The 12,491-nt window shown below is 41.0% G+C and overlaps 1 protein-coding gene across 9 annotated transcripts in view; it reads left to right on the top strand.

The window, feature by feature from the left end:
• The window catches only part of LOC103478343 (mitogen-activated protein kinase kinase kinase kinase 4-like), a 95,941-nt gene that overhangs the window by 68,078 nt on the left and 15,372 nt on the right, over nucleotides 1-12,491 (top strand). For 4 of the 9 annotated variants that reach the window (XM_081600378.1, XM_008432109.3, XM_081600385.1 and 1 more), the window contains 8 exons: nucleotides 688-843; nucleotides 5,155-5,451; nucleotides 7,270-7,376; nucleotides 8,523-8,671; nucleotides 8,845-8,942; nucleotides 9,532-9,710; nucleotides 9,789-9,906; nucleotides 10,855-11,322. In XM_081600378.1, coding sequence (XP_081456504.1) covers nucleotides 688-843; nucleotides 5,155-5,451; nucleotides 7,270-7,376; nucleotides 8,523-8,671; nucleotides 8,845-8,942; nucleotides 9,532-9,710; nucleotides 9,789-9,906; nucleotides 10,855-11,322 — 1,572 coding nt within the window. The remainder of the gene's footprint in view (nucleotides 1-687; nucleotides 844-5,154; nucleotides 5,452-7,269; nucleotides 7,377-8,522; nucleotides 8,672-8,844; nucleotides 8,943-9,531; nucleotides 9,711-9,788; nucleotides 9,907-10,854; nucleotides 11,323-12,491) is intronic. The other 5 variants (XM_008432117.3, XM_081600383.1, XM_081600389.1 and 2 more) reach the window with 5 other exon arrangements.

Here is a 12,491-nt window from a genome sequence, read left to right as displayed (position 1 = left end):
TTTTGATAAATTGAGTTGATTGTATATATATAGTTGTTTTTTTTTTACAAGAAGCAACCATCAACGTGGCGTATTCAAGTCTAAATGTTTATTTCTCCGATTCTTGCATTTGATTTAAAAATATTGCTATATGACAAACATGTCCGTTTTCATTTTTTAAATAAAAATCCACTCTGAAAAGTGTTCAGCTCGAATTTAAAGGGATCTCTTTTGCTATTGCCCGTTATTGTTCCAAACAATTAAATCACTACAGATGATATGCACTGTAAACAGGAACTTGCTTAAAAATCAAGAATCCGATGAGTATAGATTATGTTTCTGCATTTAAAGAATAAATCTCGCCTTAAACTTCTGGCCCCTGAAAAAGCAGCTCTCATATTTTCATAACTCATCTCTGTTACTTCTTCTGGGATTTTAGAGCCTGATGTTCGTGTCTTAACTTCTCCTCTCTTCCTTTGAGAAAACGGCATGTCACTTTTACTGGGCATGTTGTCACTGACTTGTGGGAATAATGCAGCGACAGTAACAACTAGTAGAAAGTCTTTTGTTTTCCGATGTGCTTGGACTACTGCTCGTACAAATAACCCTTTTTCCTCTGTGGGAAATAAACTAACCAACCGTGCCGTCTGATGACTTCTGTCCTCGTCTCAGTTGGTTTTCTGAAGCCTCTTGTGTGTCGCTCTGCAGGCCGACGAGCGCTACAGGAAGAACATTCAGGGTTCCCCGCAGTCGGCTCAGACCAAACCCCAGCAGCCCCCTGTGCCACCGCGCTCTGAGTCTTCGCACGCTAACGGGAACGCCGCGTCGGAGGCGCCCGCGATGCACCGGCCTGTGGAGCCGCAGGTAACGACAACGTCTCCCGCTCAGCTTAATCGGTCATAAAGGCGCAGAGAAAATTGTTTGCCTGTAATGTGAACATCTGCAAAGTCCAAAGTGTTTATTTATTTTTAAGTCTGTGCATATTAACATTTGGCATTGCATGTTTCCTGGATCTGATCTGCATATAATTCGGTACATTGGAACATGCTCTTTTATATTTCGTCAGTTGTCAGCAGCGTTGCCGGGGATTTTAAACCCCTCTGCGATAATTTCAGTCTGCCTGTAATTGTTCACTCTGAAGAAAAACCTTTTCTGACAAAATCTGTAATTTAGAAGCTCATTTCAAAATTCACTAAAATACTTTCTATTAGTTTTGTAAAACCTAGCAGTAGTGAATGGAGGTAGCTAAAAGTCTCACTTTTTTGCACTTAATCAGTCCAGTTTCTACTCATGACAATTTAGGTGCACATTTTACCTTTATGCTTTGAAAAGTTTTAAAATGCTAATGTTCACCTATTTGTGTCTCTCACTTCACAGATTTTTAGGTTTTCTGCCTGTAAAACATGACTATATTTGACCTTTGAAACCTTTTTCTTCACTATCTCTCTCCTTTTCAGGTGATTTCAATTGTTTGCCTGTCACTTTCTCAATAACATTTTGACTAACGGCGCTTTTCTTCTTCAGTATTTACTTTGCGGATCGGGGGTTTTAGCCAACCACGTCTTGGTTGCTTCATCTGGATCCAGGGATATACAGCATTTCTTTTGTCTCCATTTTGAGTCTTGTTGTCATCACCTCCGTTTTAGTTTCCCACTCAAAATGACTGCAGTGCACCGAGGAAAGTCTTTAAATCTCCAAACTAATGATTTATTCATTTGCGGACGGGGAGTTTTATGACACAGCAGTGCCGGGAAATGTTAGCGAAGATGACGGTAGAGCGGGTTTTGTAACAATGAAAGGAGAATATTTCCTGTCCTTCTTTTCTCACGATTGAATTTAAGCTTGTTAAACTGATTCATAAAAAATAAAAAAAAAAAAAGGTTTTTCTTTTTAATGAAAAAACTCACATCAGAGTTTCATTTTATCGGAAATGTCCTGGTTGTGCTGTGAACAAGTCCTGGGAGTGGAAGGCTTCAGGGTAAAGTCATCTGTGACATTTACATCTCGGTGCTGTATTTGGCATCTCCGCTCCATGTTCTGCTTCTCGTCATCGCGCTGCTGGTATTCAGCAGCATCTATAATTTACAGGCCTCCAGATTTTGCATCGGGCTGTAACGGTCTCTTCCCAGCGAGGGACTGAAGCAGCTTTGCATGAATAACTGCGGCTCATTCAAGTCGATCAACATGAACGTGCCTCACAGATTAAATAAAACTGAGGAAGTGGTGCTGTCGCCTTGTGAAATCAGGGTAATTATATAAATCACGGGTGTGTTATTAGACTTCATTTTCAATGTAAAGCAGAGCAATCGGCTTTCTCCTCTTAGATGGTTTTCACTGGTTATCATCGCCTCTCATCTCATTCATATAAATATTTAGGATAATTGATTGAATTTTTATTTTTTTTATTTAATCTGATTAGAAAACCTTTTTAAAGCCTTTTTTCCTCACTTCCCCCATTTATAACGTTACTAGAAAATGGAGGCGGTAGTTTTAACTCACAATTTATGTGAGAGATGGGATTCAAACTTCGCAACAAGAGGTTGGTTTTAGAGATTTTGCTGCCCGGTGGAGTGTTTGTGTGCATGCAAAGTGTTTGTCTTTAAATGCATGTTTGCATGCCAGCCTGTGTTAATTTTTTAATAGTACAACTTCATCTTTTTTCTTTTTTTTTTTACATTAGTCGTGTCGACCTTTGGCTGAAGGTTCAGCTTTATTGCAGCTGGAAGCCTAATTATCTGTTTATCAAAGTGAAGCAGCGTTTCTGTCGACGTGTGTCGAGAGTCACGACAGAAATTGATTAAAAACGCATTCCTGTAGCTCTGCACAGCAGCGTTGATGCAGGAGTAGCTGCTGACGGCAGCAAGCAGGAGTTTGAAGACTTGTTTTTATTCAGCCGTTTGCAGAACTGCACACATGACAATATTTCAACACTTTGCGGCATGTTCAAGAGTCTAATAATGTGGTTAAATTTTACATTTTATAAATCCACTTTTGATAAAAGAAAACAATGACGGCATTAGAGGAGTTTTTTGTTTCTTTCCGGCAATCCAATCTGAAAGTTTGAGATTAACTTCTCATATTCACAAGTAAAAGCTGGGATATTCTCTGATGTTGAAAAGTTGGAAATTAGCTTAAAAAACATTACAGATTTTCACGATTAAATGCACAAGTTTGCAGTGTTGGAACGAAGACACTTTTGAACATTTCAAAATTAGAAATCTGTAAGAACAAAAGTGAAGTTTATGGAGATTACAATCAGATATTTGCGGCAAAATGTCACACAAGTCCTCTAAGGGATAATGTTTAGCTTAGGAGACGTTCGTCTGGACATTTTCCAAAGTGTGAATGTAAGTAAGTACAATAAAGACTTCCTCAAACGGTACCCAGATACACGCCTGAGACGCTGAGGAAGAAGCTACAACATGTCTGCATCACCTGATAAATTTAACATGTTAGTAAATATAGGAAAACCTTGTAGTACTCAAGAGTTAGTAGGTTAGGACTGGAGGTTTTAAACTTCAGTATTTTTGCTGGCCACCTCTCAAAACTTGTCTTGCATGTAAATCTGTTGCCAGTTTATTTTTTCTTCCCCATGTTGAAGGGGCTCTGTAAAGGTTTGGAGCTTTGTTAGTCACCGCTGTGGTAAAACATATTTATATCTTTGGGTGTTAATGTTACATAACACACGTCTGCAACACATATTGCACTCAGTTTTATAAATATAGCAGATCCCTGGGTTTTTTTTTTTTGGAAACATCAATTATTCTTAATCTTCACCCTTACGTTTAGGAAGTGAGACTGCCAGTTGCATCAGCTTACTCTTTGGTTTTAAAAGGTTTCTGACACACTGACAAGATTAACAAGAAGAAGATTTGACCTCAGCTCAAAGTGGCCAATGTAGCATCCTTGTAGCCCTTCCTGGATTTAATCAGTGTGTGAGAAGGTTAATTACACTGCTTTCCTTTTGCTTCTGCATTATGTCATTTAATTATACTATCAGATTTAAATCCTCACCAGCTGCAAAAGGGAGTTTATGAATATAAAGTCTGTCAGATGAAGCGTTGCAGCTAATATCACAGCTCCAGTGTAATGTCTTTTATATGCTTATTTAAATATTAATTATACATCCTTCTTTATTATTGCTACCATTTTCATAGCATCAGAGTGAAACCATAGCAACTGTGTTGTAAGAAGCAGAACCTGTAACCTTGACAGGAAGCTGAAGGTAAACAAGCGTCCCTCTCGGCTGTGCTGAGGCTGTGCCTCTTGTCAGGTGAACAGCTGTAGATGAAGTAAATCATTTTAAAACTACATTTTATTTTTTGGAAATTTTAGCTAATAGATTAAACCCAGAGAAAAAGTACATAATTGTGAAATGGGAGGAAAATGATTCATTAATTTACAAATCACAATGAGTGTGCCATGCCTTTAGTTTAGCCCCTTTACTCTAGTAACCCTAAGTAAAATTCGAAGGCCTCAGAACAAATAGAACCACGAAGACCAAGAATCACAGCATAAAGGAATGCGAGAAAGCTGTCGAAAAGGTTAAACCCAGGTTAGGTTAAAACCAATAGTCCAAGCTTCAAACTCCTCACAGTTCATCATCTGAGAAAGAAAAGAACATGGCACATCTGCAAACCTACCAAGGCATTTGAGCACTGAGCAAAGACGTAGCACAGTCTTTATGGACGAAGAAAGGAAAGTCCAGAATAAGTCATCGTTAGGGATCTATGTAGGGACATGGCAAACAAGGGGCAGTCGGTGACGCTATGCGTCTCAGAAATCGAACACTACCCCATTACCGTAAACACGCCATCATGTGGTGGGGATGATTTTCTTCCACACCACATTATGGTGGTACCCACTCCTGGTCAGAGAGGGTAAGAGAGGCAAATGGAGCAAGGAAAGTCCAGATACCAATGTGTGCCTTACTTTTAGATATTTTATTCGTAAAACAATACTATTTCACAATTAGGAACCATTTAGTGTGTGTCTATTAGGGTAATGATTCTTTTCCGGTGAGCTATAATTGCGGTTCCTGTCATAGTCCCTCGGCTACAAGATGCTCCAATTTTACAGGCCCCATAAAACGAATGAATAAACCTTCCTTGTTTGAGTTATCTGCATGCAGACTGATCCGTTCTCCCCGCTGTGTTCTGTCTTGTCGTCTAAAAGGTCCGTTCCCATCTGGCTGCTCTCAAGAGCAGCATCAGTGTGACCTCGCCAAACTCATCTGCTTCAACCCCACCCGTCATGTCCCGGTCGCACTCCTTCACCGAGCCGCTAACACCTAGCTTTGAAAACCACCACCCGCACAAAAGCCATGAACCCCACCAACACCATCATCCTGCATCCTCCTCGTCATCACCATCATTCTTGTCATCAACGCCTGCACGCACTGAGCCACAAACCCATCCCCAGTCCAGACCCATGCCCCATGAAAAGGTCCCGTCAGAAGACGGCCCTCCGAGGGTAAGACCGGGCCCCGCGTAGCGTGGTGGAGAGTCGCTGGGGGACTTGATTGTAATTTTTATGTTTTTTTTTTTTTGATCTATTGAGATGGCAGTTCTGATCTCAAACATTTTAGTGTTAGCGACAGTATTTTATCATCTTATTTATTGAAGAAAAATGTTTTTGACCTTTTCTATGTCCTCAGTAGATGTGAGGAATTTCATTCCCCCTATTTATGTAAATATTCTTGGAGAGAGGGAGACTATATCTGAATTAGCATTAGCTTAAAGAAAGCTAGCTTACTGATATGTGATGTTTTTATCTTTGAGTTGCTGCCAACAGATAGATTTGAATTTGTCTTTTTATTTTGAAGGTGGAATAATTACAAAGTTGACATTTGAAATGGTTTCCAGTCTAAAACGCTTTTATCAGATGCTTTTATATTAGCAAACAGCTTATTAGCATTGCTAACTGGAAAAGGCTGATTATGTCTGACTTCCCTGGACAATGTGTCCTTCTCAGATCTCTTAACTGCTTCAAATATTTCTAAATCTATCATGTTCCATGACTGACACGGGTTGAAAGCTTCAAATCCTAACAGAGCAAATTTGCTGCAATATGTTCAGCCTTCTTGTTATCAGCTAAAGTCGACTCTTAAGAATCGATGTCTTGTGACAGGCAGCTCCTTCTTTTACCTCCTGTTTTCACCAGGTCATGCTAGCTGACTAGCTAGTCATGCTATCTCACTAGCTAGCATGACTAACTTCTTAATTCAAAAGCAAAAGTCAAAGATGAAATAACCGAAGCAACCCAAGTTTAATTTTCTGTTTAACCAGTTTGAACAGATGACATCTCTCTGTAGGAAATTCTGTCCTTTTCCAGGAGCCTCTCACGTTTGTTTTTCTTTTTTAACGCCGCCTTTCAATATGCTGCAGATCCTAAAGCTAGCCAAAGTGGTGTTTTCTACCTTCAGTAACAACTTTCTCTCCAAAAACTGTTGTGGTCAGCGTGGCCTGGAAGCATTTCTTGATGCATCTCTACTTGCTAGCAGTGTTGACCATAACAATCTGTCGGCTCCTAAAAACGGTTAATACCACAAGACAAGTTTGGACAGCCCGTCTCACCGCTTTCTTTCTGACTATACTTAGCTGCCTGACCACAAAGACATGGTAAAGCTACACATACAATCGACGCCTACCTTGCTGCGCCTTAGAGAAATGTTCCCGTTTCTCCACCAGTGACCCCAGACTGCCAAGTATAGGCAGAACACTTACTGCTCAGCCCACAAAGACCTAAATCCAGCCTGCAGAGCCAAAGTTAGTTCTTCACCCGCAGATATAAAAACCCGCCATAGACAAAATCATCACCCTGCCATGTTCCTGTAGTTAGGAGAGTTCAGTCATTTCAGCCTTTTGGCTTTAAATATCACTCCTCAGTGTTTCTCCTCTCAGGTCAGCTTAGGTATTTTAATATCTAGCAGCAGTTTGGTGAGCTCTGCTTTTGCTGAGGATCAAAAACTCATCCTTGTGTTTACAAAGTTTTATTTTTCTTTTCATAATGACTTAAGCACATCAGCATCTCTCATACGAGTATGTCTCGTATGTCTGCTGTTGTTTCCCACTGATCATCTTTTGTGTGAAGTTTGAAGAACGGCTCAGATTGTGTGATGAGAACCGGTGTATGTAGTTTACCGATGACAGATCTATATTTTTTTATAAACTCTGACAGTGATCAGGACTCCAGATCATAAATTCACCCGACCAAAGATCTCCACAGACTGTGTTCTGCTAATGAATGACGCGCTGATATGTAAGCCGGTCACTGTTTTTATCACGAAAGGTTCCTGTCAGGACAACGTCAAGGTCTCCGGTGTTGTCAAGGCGAGACTCGCCTCATCACCATAGCAACGCCCCGCAGAGCAGGGACGTGCTCCGAAATGCTGGCAGGTAAACACAGAGAGGTGGAGGATTGGGTTTGTTTTTGTTTTGTTTTTCAGCACTATGGGATTTTTTTTACTTTTAGTTTTTGTGTTGTTCTTATTCCCTCACCTTTTCTTATTCTGTAGCACTTCTTTCCCGCTACCTCAAAAAAATCTGAGTTATTAGAGCAAAACACATCAACTAGAAGCCTGGAAATTATTTTTAGTTGATCCTTTAGAGTGGATGTACAATATACTGTATTCTGGTATATTGGGAAAACAAAAACAAATCGACATAATGCACATTCATGTCTAAAAACAATGTAAAACCACTGAACAAGCTTGTAAATTCAACGTAAAACAGTATAGTGACTGTCTGAGTTACGGGAACACGATGTGGCACGTAGTAGAACTTTACAGCAATTATATTAAAGAACAATATATCAGAGCAGTTCCCACCATAATTATCGGCATCCCAGGAGGATAAAGAATAGATCTAAACTTTTTTTTCTTTTTTTTACATGATATATGTATAAAACAACTTTCATTTAGTTGCATGTATTCCTTATTAAATTAAAATAATTTAAGAACAATTCTAAAGCTCAATCAGGAGGGGGAGGAAAATGAAGTGGTGTTTTTTGCCTCTGACGTTTATTTCAAGGCTTTTTTTGTTCACATCTTTACCAGGAGTATCAATACTTGCAGAGAATATACCTGTTAGTAGAATTAAGCAAACAAAATGAGATCTTAAAGATGTTTCCCTGTGAAACGTTTCCAGGAAATGAGTTTGGATGTTCAGCAGGATTCTCTTTCTGGCAGTGCAGTTAAAAAGTTCCTTTAAAAAGAATTAATTATTTATTGAAACTGAACAAAAAAATACAAATACTAACTTTTTAATGTCAGGAATCTAAACTCCCTCCAATTAATTATTATTTTTTCTCTTTACTGATTATTTCAAAGGGATTATCTGCAGATTTTATACTTTTCTGCATCAAGAAATAAAGCAATATGTCACTTAAAGAGCCTTACTTTTATGACTAATTCTCGTAATTAGAGACTTAAAGGTGCATTTAAAAAAACAAAACAATTATAATTTTTTAGTTATCAGCATCAAGCCACAGTGTCTCCCCAGCTCCGTGTGGTCGTTTCACGTTGCCTTTCTTGCCCTCTGCAGTTCAGCAGAGCCGCGGCTCTTGTGGGAACGCGTGGAGAAACTGGTTCCCAAAACCAGCGGTAGTAGCGGCAGCGGAGGCTCCAGTTCCTCCAGCAGCTCCAGTAACTCCAGCTCTCAGTGCGACTCTGGAGAGAGGTTCAGGGCCCGCTGTGAGTTCCCACGCACCTTCAACACCAGATTCACGGCAGGCTCGAGCGGAAGCCGTAGATAATCCCGCTTTACTGAAGAAGCTACGCCAGAACCGCACAGGCACATTTTTAAGTTGTAGATACATTTATTTATTTTTTTATTCTGACATTACCGCCTCCTCCGCCCTCTTCAGCTTCTTCCAAATCGGAGGGCTCGCCCCTCCAGCGACCAGAGAAGGTTGGGAAAAAGCCGGAGGAGAGGAGGGACTTGGTCAGGCCGAACAAACCAGCGGTGAGAGCAGAGCTAGAACCGTATGGCGCTCTAGCTGCCTTAGATCTAGAACCTTGAGCTTTGTGGGTTTGTTTGAAATCTGAAGTGTGTGTGAGTAGTGTCTGGGGGTTTTGTTCCCACTCTTCCTGCTCTCCATCCTTGAGCGATCCAATCTGATGTTAGTTGTTGGACTGAGCTGCCTTGCTCCACTTCTTGTTTGACGCCTTTCCCCGCCGGACTCTCTTGGCTGCCATTTTAACCCACGCTTTCTGTAACATTGATAAAGTGATTCACTTTTTCCATCTTTGCAGCCCTTTTTATGGTTTAATCATTCAAATGAACCCACTAACCTTCCGTCCCGCAGCTCGGAGAGCATCAGCTGTACAATCATTTCTCTCCTTGCATCTGTTTGGCTTCTCATTGGCTGGTTTTACCTCTGTAACTACTTCCTCTCCAGCAGCTTTCTGTTTCCTGCTTCACTTAAAGACAATCAATAATACAACATGCTGTCATCTCTGCTAACAACCGGCGTCAAAATGGGGCAAAACGCGCGTAAGCAAAAGGAAAACATGTTGAAATGAAGAACTTTTCCACCTTCCTGATCTTGTAGGACCTGACCGCTCTGGCCAAGGAGCTGCGTGCAGTGGACGATGTTCGTCCCCAGAACAAGGTGACGGATTATTCGTCCTCCAGCGAAGACTCGGACACCACCGACGAAGACGACGATGAAGAGGTGGACCAGGAGGCAGGCGAAGAGTCAACGTCTGGCCCAGAGGACTCCAAAGCTGTGTAGGTAGCCAGCGGGACAGACGAGGTGTCCGTCAGCTCAGAAAGCACCGGGGTTTTCAACTCCTTTTTCTCCCGCAGCTCCTCCAAGCTGAGCAACGGCGAGACAGAGTCTGTAAAAACCATGATAGTCCACGACGAGGGCGAGAACGAAGCAGGAACAACTCGATGCAAAGACAGCACGCTGGTTGTCAGACAGGTACCGGCCGAGAGAGGAGGGAAAGAAACAACATTTATTCACTGCACGCCTTCTGTTTTTACCATCATGCTGTTGTTTTTTATTCATATCCCCGTGTTCTTTCATTTTGTTTGTATGTTATTGATTATTTTCTGTTCCTGCATACTTTGCAGTTGTGACGACAGTAAAAGCCTAACATTTAAAGCCAATTACAGATTTTATTATTACCTAAAATGAAACTAACAGAAAATCTTGTAATAAAACTAAATTCTTTATGTAATTTAGCTAACATTACCTTTTCAAGGGATGCAAACATCCCTTAAACATTTTTCACATTTCTTCATGTTACAACCACAAATTGTAGAATTTTTTTTTTGTTTTTTCTTAAATAATCATCTTAAAACTGTGGGATCCATTTGTATTCAGTTTCAGGTCAAAACTATGTGTTGTTTTAACCAACTAGAGACAAAAAACAATTTTTTTGCCCTTTTTTAAAAATGCAAGTCAGAAATAAGAACTTCAGTGAACTTCAAGTTTTAAGTTTTGCCACAAATTGTCCAGTGGGCTGTGGTATGGACTTTAACTGTACCATTCTAGCATGAGCATGCTGTGATTTAAGCTACCATATTGTCTGGAGTCTCATCAGTAGCTGTATTCACGCATGTTTTTAATTTAATTTCTCATTAAATGGAAACACTGCAATTGTGAAATTGTCTTTTTTCGACATCGTCAGAGTGTAGACAAAGATATGCGCACATTTGTAATGGAAACGCAGCTTCTAAGGTCTGTGGTTGTAACATGACAACATGTGGAAAAGTTCAACTTAACATTTTCACGCTCCATAAATGTCAATCGGTCGACAAAAGATGGCTGCTGTAGTTTCAAATAGTTCCAAGGATGAGCAGAGTTAACTTCAGAGTCTGACCCAATAACAAGCTACTAACCAGAGTTTTTTCTTTTCACCTGTAGATTAGCCGCTGTAGCTTGCCCTTCGCTCCAGCTAACACGTTCCCGTCCCCTGAGCTCCTCAGGAACACACATAGACCCACAGTTGTCTACCCCTCTTTCTACTTCCAGAGCGCAGGTGACAACAGAAAGCGCGCGGCCCCCGCGTCGGGCCAAACGCAGACCCTTAGCCTGCTCGCGGGCTTCCCTCCGAGCCCCGGCTCGGCGCCGGCGCAGGGACTCATCCTCCACACCCCCAGCCCCCCACACCAACACCACCACCACCATCACCACCACCACCATCACCCCACGCAGCACCCTGACCGCAACGGCTTTGCCGGCCGCATCCATCACCTCCCAGACCTGATCCAGCAGAGCCACCACTCCTCCCCTTCCTCCTCTGCATCCAGTTCCCCTTCTTCTTCCAGCCTTGCCAGTCCCTCCACCATGTCCCCCCAGAGCCCGCTGGAGAAGCTCGGCATTCTGGCAGAGGTACGTCACCCAGCGCCTGGCACCAGCAGAGCCGGACAGACAGCGGCGTAGTGAACGGCTAGGTGGGCCCCCCGGTGAAGATGTGTGAAGAGCCTACAGATAAATTTGGCTTTTATTGCAGCTGCCTAATCTGACAGACAAATTTAGAAGAAAAAACAACCAAACTTTAATGTCAGTACATTAACTCATTTGTGGAAAAAAAAGATGCTATTAAGCAATAATTATTGGCAAATTTATTGATACTCCTGCTGTCAAAGCCTTGTACAGCCGCCGTCTTTTACTGATACAAGAGCACTTAGTGCACTCTTCACAATGTTGGAGCACAGAGACAGAGGGTTGATGAACCATTTCTGTCTTGATTGGACCATATTTCTTTAATCATTATCCCGTTGAAAGACTCACTGACAACATGTTGCGTTTTCTGGCACTTCCTGCCTGATGTAATGCACTTTTAACCGCTTTGTTGCTGAAATGTGCTACACAAATAAACTTGATTTCTATTTAAAATCTTGACTTATTTCAAAATATAGCAAGTTTTTAAAATCACAGCAGCATCACAGATCCTCCACCGTGCCTAACAAGTGGCTGTCATACATGTTATTTTATGACAAATCCACCTGGAGTGTTTACTGCTGAGTCTCAGTCTTAGATAGAATTTTATTTATTTTTGTTCTAGATTCACCACTGAACAAGTAGTATGTTTGTATCGAGCATTTTATGTTTACTTTGGTTTATGGCCACTTATCTTGCCATAAGCTGCTCCTTTATCTTCCTCTTACATTGAAAATTCAAAACTACTTTATCGATCCCAAAGGGAAATTAAATCTTGGACCTAAAATTATTTAAAATTCTTCAAAGAGTTGTTGGATCTCCTGTAGCAGTCTGTATTCCAGCTAATTTGAAGAAGCCTCTGGTAGAAGACACTTTGTTTTTCTATGACACCAACATGTACTGTGTTCATGACGATAAAATTCTCTTGATGTAAAATCCTTCTTTGCGCTGTGATGTCAAGACGTGATCGCGCCACGTCGACACCAAAAGGAAACAGCAGTATCGGATCACCAATTAGAAGTATTTCAAAATTATGATCAGCTTTATAAACTATTGAACAGCTTCGTTTATATTGATTGTTTTCCAATAACTGTCACTCATTAATGCGTTTGTTACAT

Source organism: Poecilia reticulata, chromosome 2, assembly GCF_904066995.2.
Source record: "Poecilia reticulata chromosome 2, P_reticulata-male-v2, whole genome shotgun sequence".
Lineage (NCBI taxonomy): Eukaryota > Metazoa > Chordata > Actinopteri > Cyprinodontiformes > Poeciliidae > Poecilia > Poecilia reticulata.
The sequence above is the reverse complement of the archived record's forward strand: the minus strand, read 5'-3'. Positions and strand labels throughout refer to the sequence as shown.